Source organism: Penaeus japonicus, unplaced genomic scaffold, assembly GCF_977035675.1.
Source record: "Penaeus japonicus unplaced genomic scaffold, GWHDUDI00000001_assembly GWHDUDI00000031, whole genome shotgun sequence".
NCBI classification, from domain to species: domain Eukaryota; kingdom Metazoa; phylum Arthropoda; class Malacostraca; order Decapoda; family Penaeidae; genus Penaeus; species Penaeus japonicus.
Window position 1 is genome coordinate 8807979 of NW_028234433.1, and position 10158 is coordinate 8818136.

General features: G+C 39.7%; 1 protein-coding gene across 1 annotated transcript in view; it reads right to left on the reverse strand.

Annotated features, from left to right (window-relative positions):
* Positions 1 to 3363: 3363 nt before the first annotated feature.
* Positions 3364 to 10158, reverse strand: part of boss (G protein coupled receptor bride of sevenless) — a 21454-nt gene continuing 14659 nt past the window's right edge. Inside the window, 7 exon segments of the mRNA XM_086555640.1 lie at positions 3364 to 4184; positions 4691 to 4911; positions 5978 to 6295; positions 6543 to 6846; positions 7979 to 8130; positions 8591 to 8713; positions 9256 to 9422. Of these exon segments, the coding sequence (XP_086411766.1) occupies positions 3485 to 4184; positions 4691 to 4911; positions 5978 to 6295; positions 6543 to 6846; positions 7979 to 8130; positions 8591 to 8713; positions 9256 to 9422 (1985 nt within the window). The 3' untranslated portion in view covers positions 3364 to 3484.

Consider the following 10158-nt stretch of genomic DNA (forward strand, 5'->3'; position numbering starts at 1 on the left):
TTACTAAGGTTTCTTGCTTCTCTCCTCAAAAGACACACTTGAAAGAACGGGAGGTTCTGCTCGCATGATAGGGAGAGCCTGAGACCAGTTCCAATGTTGTATTAGACAATGAAGGAAATAATGTATGGTTTTTGTTTGCTTTTTCTTATTTACCATTAGAAATACTTGTTTATCCATCCTACTTCATTTCTTTCATTGGCTGGGTTTTAACTCTACATATCAGTAACTTGTATTCTTAATTTTAGGTAATAATGAATGGCAAAGCGAGGAGGCTCAAGCAAGAAATCTCAGTGAAATTTTCTCAGCAAAATGTTCCTCTGTTAAACCTAGCTGTAGCTTTTATTAATAAATTTTGAGCCGTATGAAACTGATTCTCAGATTGATATATTTTGTCATTAGTTGAAAAGTGCCCTATTCTCCCGTTCCGGGCGACATCCTATTGTACGATTGCATTGCAATAATTGCAATCGCCCGCATATGGGACTTCCGCGTAGAAAGTGTTGGTAAGGTTTAGATTAAGATAATGAAATTTCTTTAAAAGTATGGGCCTTTTTGTTGTTCTTATTTTGTTTTCATTTAAAAGAAAGAAATAATATAGAAGAGTTTTTCAAAGTGTTGTTTTCTGTTGCCTGTGTGTTTACCAGTACTGTTTACTGTATGAATTCATCTATTTTCATTAATATATTTATATTATATACATTCTCGCTCTCTCTCGCCTCTCTCTCTCTCTCTCTCTCGTCTCTCTCTCTATTCTCTCTAGAATAAATAATATATTTATATATATATAAATATAAATATATATATATAATATATACATATTAGATATATATATATATACTATATATATATATATAATATATATATATAAATCTACAGATATGTACATATATATATATATATACGTTAATATATATATATAAATATAATATATATATATATATATATATATATAACATATATATATAATATATATATACATATATGTACATACATATATATATATATATATATATATATATATATAAGATTTATAAGATATATATATATAATAATATATATATGTTAGCATGACATATATATAATATATAATAGATATATAATATATAATATATATTATATGGTTATATACATATACGTATGATATTATTATAATTGGATTATATACATATATGTACTACAGATATATATAAGATATATAATATATATATATATATATATATAACTTATATATATATATATAATATAATATACATATACTGTACATACATATACCTTATATATATACATATATATATACATATATATTGTACATGATATATATATATTATATATGTATAGATATATATATTTATTATTATATTATGTATATATAAATTTATATATTTATAGTTTATTCATATATAGTTTATATAATATATATGATATATATATAATAATGTATATATTATATATATATATATATATACTGTATATAATATACAATATGTACATATAGAGAGTATATTATATTAGTTATATATATAATATATATATATATATATAATTTTTTTATAATATATAGGTATAATATATATACATTATATGATACATACATATATATATATATATATATATGTATAGACTATATATTGTGATAGTATCATATTATTGAGTTATTATATGAATGAAATATATTTAGATATTTTTTTATATATAAATTATATTGCGTGATATATAATATAAGATGTTATATATATATATATATATGTAATATAATTATATAAGATATGTAGAGATTGTAGTAATATTTAATGGGTTAAGTATATGTATAATATATATAGTAATATGAATATTATATAAAATATATATATTTGTTTTTGATTATAGATTGATTAATAGATATTGTGAGATATAATTATTATATATTATATATATATATGTATGTACATATATGTACATATCATAGTATATCTCTTCATATATATTAAATATATATATATACTATTTCATATATGAACTATCATATATATATATATATATATATAATATGTACATATACATATACATATACATACAGGGACCCCCCACCCACACCCCCCCCCCCCCAACCCCCTTGTGTATATGATAGAAAATATCTGATTACTCTCAAAATAGTGTTCAAATAAATAGGAGAAAATTGCCTATTGCATGGCAATAGGTTATTTGTCATGTATAAACAATTACTAATTTCAATATTGCTATTAGAACCTTATAGATTTCTTATACGTGAATGACATTGGAGATGATTGCAGTCAATCGTTTAATTGAAGCAACTTAGCTGTTGGTTAAGAGATGGAAATATAATCATATGGAAACAACCAGCTACAATATGGCATTTGCAATAGCAAATAACAGTTATTGAAGAGTGGACACGGCTAAAACATAGAAAGAACTACCCAGCAATGAGAAAAAGGATTTTTTTTTTCACTTGGTTGAAATAAACAACTTGGCAGTATCTAAAAGAGATAATTACATAAATAAGGAAATTTAAGGCTTAATGGGACTAACAATGAAGAACGACCAATAGCATCATTCTAAATGATATAATCAGTATCTGCATTTTATATGGAATGACAGTTTAAATATGTATATACTGAGAACTTCCCGTCCTGTAAGAAAAGCCTCCACAGGGAATGTGGAGTCTTGAATATTAAATGTGTTTTATATACACTGTGCAAATCCATGATTCTATTTTTTCTATTTACTAACAATAAAACCGTTTTTTTCGTTCATTGTGTTCTGCCAGTTAATATATAAAAAACAATAACAATGAGAAAGAATATACGGCATTTACTGCTTGGCCATCTTTAATAGCGCTAGAAATTTGTTCGGTCATCGGCCGTTCAGATTTCTCAGTGTATTAAACGAGAGAGAATATTATCGGGTAGTGTGCACAATAAGTCAGTCTTAAATCTGCCAGGAAGATCTAAAATCTACTTGGACCTTTCGTTAAAGTTTTTTTATCATGCGATTGAGAATTTTGCTTACCATGTGCAGGTACAAGTGAAAATAAAACTAAAAAAAAACTAAATATTAACTTATTTCGTTGATAAGAAACAGTTGGGATTTAGCGAACATCCGTATATGCCAACTCTTTTTTTTATTTAGTAGAGGATTACATTACTGTTATTATCTAATAAATTCTAATTTGACGTGTTTTTATTCTAATAATTTTTTTCTTCTCGTCCATATTTTGTATTAAGTCGCTTTCTTTCATTTTCATGAAGTTGATCTTTTTATTTCCCTTCTTGACTTCACTGTCCTGTCTTTTATTTTATTCATTTGTTTTTTATTCGTCCATTTTACGAATAAGAACATCGGCTTCCAGGATCAGAACACAACCAGACATTTTCCTATTTATTGCTCTACATCAGCCATTCACAAGCGCAGTAGGTCTCGCGGGCGGCGGCAGCACGCGAGAGAAGGAAGCCTCGAGAGGGAAGAGAAAAGGGCGGCGAGACGGGAGCTAGAACTGCGTGACCTTGTGCGGCGAGGGCTGGTAGTGGGAGTAGGCCTCGTAGGGGCTCTCCTTGTGGCCGAGGTGCGCCGTGGGGTCCGGCGTGTAGGCGTGCGAGGGGGCGTGTACCTGGGCGTACGACATCTCGGGCAGGTGCGAGATGGAGTCGTAGAGGGCGAGCGACGACACCCGCGGCAGGTCGTGCACGGACTGCGGGCGGGAGATGGGCCTGATGGGCGTGGTGCAGGCGGACTCCCTGGCCGACGCCCGCACCATGAGGTAGGTCTTGGGGATGAAGACCGTGAGCAGCAGTGCCGTGGGCGTCGCCGCGAGGCCTAGGCAGATGCAGGCGTCGCTCCACACGGGCGGCAGCAGCATGAAGAGGGTGGCCCAGCTCACCCACACGCCCGCCATGAGCAGCGTGGCCAGGAAGTAGAGCAGGCCCTCGTGGTAGTTCCTGCGGGAGCGCACGATGAAGGGCGACACCAGCAGCTGCATCAGCAGGAGGAACATCACGTAGGACTGCGACACCAGGAAGTACAGGCGGTCGCCCGAGCACGTGTACAGGATCCCCTTGGCCGAGGACGGGTGCGAGAAGGAGGTGTGCGGCGGGTTCATGACCCACTGCTGGACCCCAAGGCCGCCCTGCACGCTCACCATGAAGAACAGCAGCGCCGTCTGCACCACGCCGCTCACGTGGCCGACCAGCCTGCAAAGCGACGGCAAAGCCTTCACCAAGGGGGATGCGATCTGCATTGGCTTCAAGGAAAGTTAAAGGCCTCTTAAGCAACGGAAAAGTGCTCATTAGGTGACACTTGATTACAGTTAATTTAAAGAAAACAAAAGAATTATTGTCAAAGACAGAAACGAAGACAGGAAGAGAAAGACAGAGGGAAGGACAAAAAGTAAGGATGTGGAAATAGTTACTGAGATACCGTAAATGGATAGACATTCACACACACACACACAGAGCGAGATAGATAGAGATAGACAGACAGATAGATAGATAGATAGATAGATAGATAGATAGATAGATAGATAGATAGATAGATAGATAGATATATAGATAGAGAGAGAGAAAAAGAAAGAAAGAAGTAGTTAACTAAATAAGAGATGAGTGAGAGAGAAAAGAAAGGAAAAAAAGGAGAACACCTTCCTTTTCCCCTCTTCCCTCTACCCCTCCCCCTCCCCCACCCCCTCCCCCCGGCCACCTACCCTTCCGAATCCGCCGTGGAGAGCATGAGCGAGCGAGCCAACATGATGCTGAAGACGAGCGCGTAGGTCAAGCTGGTGATGAAGGGCCTGAGGGCGCAGGTCAGACTGGAGGCCTCGAAGCTGTAGGGCAGGATGGCCGAGTACAGGAACACACAGGCCACCAACAGCAGGAGTGTGAAGCCCTGGGATCCCTCGGGGGCGCGGCCGCGACACGAACGGATCTGAAGGAGTGGACGGGGGAGGAAGAGGGGATGGAAGGAGGAGGAAGAGGGGAAGGAGGGAGGAGGAGGAGGGGAAGGAGGGAGGAGGAGGAGGAGGAGAAGGAGGGAGAGGAGGAAGAGGGGAAGGAAGGAAGGAGGAGGAGGAGGAGGAGGAGGAGGAGGAGGAGGAGGAGGAGGAGGAGGAGGATGAGGAGAGGAGGAGGAGGAGAAGAAAAATAAAAAAATAAGAAAGAAGGGAGGAGGAAGAGGGGATGAAGGAGGAGGAGGGGAAGGAGGGAGGAGAGGAAAAAGGAGGAGAAGGAGGAGGAGGAGGAAGAGGAGGAGGAAGAGGAGGAGGAGGAGGAGGAGGAGGAGGAGGAGGAGGAGGGGGAGGAGGAGAAGAAAAATAAAAAGAAGAAGAAGGAGGAGGAAGAGGAGAAGGAGGGTAGAAGAAGAGGGAGGAGGAGGAGGGGGAGGAGGAGGAAGAGGAGGAGGAAAGGGAGGAGAAGGAAGAGGAGGAGGAAGAGGAGGAGGAGGAGGAGGAGAGGAGGAGGGGGGAAGAGAGGGGGTGAGGAGGGAGAAGACAAAACTTAAAAAAGAAGAAGAAGGAGGAGGAAGAGGAGAAGGAGGGTAGAAGAAGAGGGAGGAGGAGGAGGAGGAAGGGATATGACAGATGGATAGAGAATAGAGATGGAGATAGAGAGATAGAGATACAGGAAGAAACAGCGCTCACACCCGCGCTACAAAACATTGGGAAAACGATCCTTTTCTCGTAACTTATAAACTCGTGTTCATTCTTTAACAACAAACTCTCCTCTTCCTTTGAGTGTGTGAGTGAGTGAGTGTGAGTGTGAGTGTGAGTGTGAGTGCGAGTGTGAGTGTGAGTGTGAGTGTGAGTGTGAGTGTGAGTGTGAGTGTGAGTGCGAGTGTGAGTGTGAGTGTGAGTGTGAGTGTGAGTGTGTGTGTGTGTGTGTGTGTGTGTGTGTGTGTGTGTGTGTGTGTGTGTGTGTGTGTGTGTGTGTGTGTGTGTGTAGACAGAGATCAACCCCAAAACTCCTCGAGAGAGAACTCCGTCAAGGCCTCTCACCGCAATGAAGACGAATATGGCAACCGCCAGCAGGATGCCGATGATGGCCGTGGTCGCGCAGATGGTGACCCAGGCGTTGGTCCTCCACCTCAGGTCAATCAGGAAGGCGAAGCCGACGTTCAGGCACCGGCAGGCACGGCAAGGATGTGGGCGGGGCTTATTGGGGCCATCGAAGACACTGCGGTCGAGGTCGAGGACGTCGGCGGAGTAGTAACCCACCTGCGATGGGAGAGTCGTTAGAGGAAGGTAATGGGGAAGGAAGGGGGAGGGAGAGAGGGAGGAGAGGACGTGGGGAGTAGTAACCCATGAGGGAGAGTCGTGAGAGGAAAGGGAATGGGGGGAAGGGGGAAGGGGGAGGGAGAGGGGAGGAAGAAGTGGAGAAGGAAAATAAGAGGGCGGGGAGGTAATGGGAGGGAGAAGGCGGTAGGAGGGGATTAGGAGGAAAAAGGAAGAGGGGAGGAAGGGGGGAAAATTTTTTGGAGATGGGATGTTTTTAAATTTTAATAAGTTTTTTGAAATTTTTGATTTTAAAAATATTACCCATGATAAACACTTTTTTAAAAATAAACCCTTCCTATCCCTATTTTTCTCCCCTTTGGAAGAGGGGGGTTTTTTTTTTTTTTTTTTTTTTTTTTGGCTCCTCCACATAGTCGTCGGTCAAGGAAGATGGGTAGAGGGTGGAGTCTGTGGCCGAAATGTCGAGGAAATGTTGGCCGAACTTTGGCACAGACTGGCTCTCTCTTCGAACTGCTAGGAGACCCGTCCCCACTTTGTTGAGGCCTGGGGAAGAAGGCAGTGGGTGAGCGATAGAGATAATTGAGAGAGAGAGAGAGAGAGAGAGTGAAAGATAGAGAGAGGAAGAGGGAGAGGAGGGAGAAGAAGAAAGAGGGGGAGAGAGAAAAAAAGAAGAAAAAAAAGAGGGGAAAAAAGAAGAAGGAAGGAAGGAAGAAAGAAGAGGAGAAGAGAAAAAGAAGAGAAAAAGAAAAGAAAGAAAAAAGAAAAAAAGGGGAAAAAAAGAAGAAAAAAAAGGAGAAAGAGGGGGGGGGAAGGAAGGGAGAAAGGGGGGGAGGGGGGAGGGGGGAGAAAGGGAGGAGGGGAGAGGGAGGGGGGAAGGAGGAAGGGGGGAAAAGGAGGAGGAAGAGAAGGGGGGGAGAAAAAGGGGGGAGAAAGGGAAGAGAAAAAGAAAAAAAAAAAAAAAAAATAAAAAAATTAATTTATTTGGGAAAAAACCAAATCCTTTTTTTTGGGAAATTTTAAAATAAAAAAGGGGAAAAAAATTTTATAAAAAATTTTTAAAAAAAATTTATATATTATTGAGGGAGGGAGGGAGGGAGGGGAGGGGGGTGACAACATACTATAAAATAATGAAATATTATATTTTAATTAAATAAAATAATAAATATATAAATATTATTTTATATAAAAAATATATATATATATATAAAGATATTATATATATATATATATATATATATATGTATATATATATATAAACAACCATAAAAATATATATACATATATTATATAACCCATATATTGTATGTATATATCTATATATAAATATATGTATATATATATCTATATATATATATATCTATATATATGTATATAAATAAAATATACACATATATACATTGATATGTATATATGTATATATATAATATATATATATATACATAAATATGTGATATATAATATATATATATATATATATATATATTATATATATATATATATAATATATATAATAAATATAATGTGTGGTGTTGTGTTGTGTGTTTACATACATACATATACACATATATGTATTTACAAATGTACATATATATACACAAACATATATATATATATATATATATATATATATATATATATATATATATATATATATATTGATACAAATGATTCTCTTTTTACAAATAAACACCGTATATAAGAACGTATATTCGATAGCCTTGATCTCAAGCCCTTTTGACATCGTGGCACCACAGCCACGTCTCTCAGAAGCACAAACCATGAAAATTATCTCCAGACATCTCGAGAGTAAGATCCGCGAAACAGCATCTCAGATCTCACCTGGTGTAGGGAAGGATCGCCTCAGCGCTGACACAGATGCGCGCGTTGGCTGCCAGGTTTCCGAACTCTCGCAGTAACTGTGGGGAGAGAATATTGCACGAAAAGGAATAATCAGATGGAATGGGTAGAAAGTGGTAATTGATGGAAGCAATGATTCGAATTTGATGATATTAAGGTATATCTCTGTGTGCGTATTAATATCTTCAAATATTTGGGTATAATGTGGTAGTACGTGATTTATGTACGTGTTTTACCCACACATACATACACGCGCTAACATTTTCTAACTCTTACACACACACACACACACACACACACACACACACACACACACACACACACACACACACACACACACACACACACACACACACACACACACACACACACACACACACAAAACACACACACACACACACACACACACACACACACACACACACACACACACACACACACACACACACACACACACACACACACACACACACACACACACACACACACACACACACACACACACACACACACACGTACCGCGACAGACGGCGCCGCGACCGCAACCGACGTCCAGTTGATCCTGAGCAGAAGGGGCATCACGGCTTCCATCTGCGGCCGAAGATCAGGCCTGCCAACACTCACGGACGGAACGCCTACATCCTGAGACACGAATGGCCGAATTTGATATGCTGATGATGCTGGTTATGTTTGTAGTGACTGATTGTTAGTTATGATTCTAATGGCCGGAATGTGAGGGGAAGTATGGTGAATCGGAATGATAGTGGCATTGATAAAGGGGAGGATAATGATGATGAGGATGATATTGATAACAATATCAGTGTTGGTAATGAGAATAAGGATAATCACGATAGTGTAAATAATGATAATAACGATGAGGATATTGATAATAAGGATGATAACAATAACAATAAGAGATAATAAAGACAATAATTATGACATTCGGATAAATGTATATATGTGTAGAAAGAGAAAGAAAAAAAAGAGGAAGAAAAATATGATAAGTCCAGTTTCAAAATACATACGTCTACCTAAGATTTTTGAAAGGAAAAAGAATTCTCTATAAGCAACAGTCCATGGCTAACCCACCCATACAATATCCTCTCAATCCACCTGTAACCTTTCACACAAATGTTTTGACAAACAGACAAACCAACGACGATGACAACAACAATCATACCCACCTCAAGGAAATTCACCAGATTTTCGTTGTCCGGATGCGTGTGCAGAACCCCGACATGCTTTCCCGTCACGCAGTCCGGGTCGTCAAGGAAGCCACCTTCTACCATTGCGGACACGCCGGCCCGGAGAGCGGCGTCGGGCCCTCCGCACGTGTCGAAAATGTTGACACCTGGATGCGAGGAGAAGGGGGAGGGGGAGGGGGAGAGGGGGTGGAGGGGAGGGTAGGAAGGGGAGGGAGGGGCTGGAGCAGGGGGGGTGAAAAAGGGAGGGAGGAGGGAGAGGGGGAGGGGGAAAAGAGAAGGGGGAGGTAGAGGGGGAGGGGAAGGGGAAGGGGAGGAGGTTGGAGGAGGGGAGGTAGAGGGGGAGGGGAAGGGGGAAGGGGAAGGGGAGGGGGGATGAGAAGAGGGAGGGGGGAGGAGAGGGGGAGGAGGTTGGAGGAGGGGGAGGTAGAGGGGGAGGGGAAGGGGAAGGGGAGGGGGAGGAGAGGGGTTTGAGTGGAGTTGTCATACGAAGTTGGGGGGAGGGGGTAGGGTAGGGGGCGAAGGGTAGGTATGAGGTTCGGGGTGGGTTTTATGTTTTTGTGTTTATCTGTGTGTCGGATTGGATATGTATTTATATTCATATCTTTCTGTCTCCAATCGATCTACTACTATACGGATAGATAGGTAGACATATAGACAAACAGACATACGGATAGATATATATAGCTACATATACATAAAAAAATCAAACAGAGTATATCAACAAACATCAATCAGACGATTCTAAGAAGTAAAAGGTCATAGTTGAGGCATTGTTAGGTCATCGGCCTCAAGGTTTTCTATGGTTTCATAATCGGATCAGATTGTAAAATGTTGATCAGGTCAGCGATGCGAGCCGTATTACGTGACACGACCCCGTTCCTT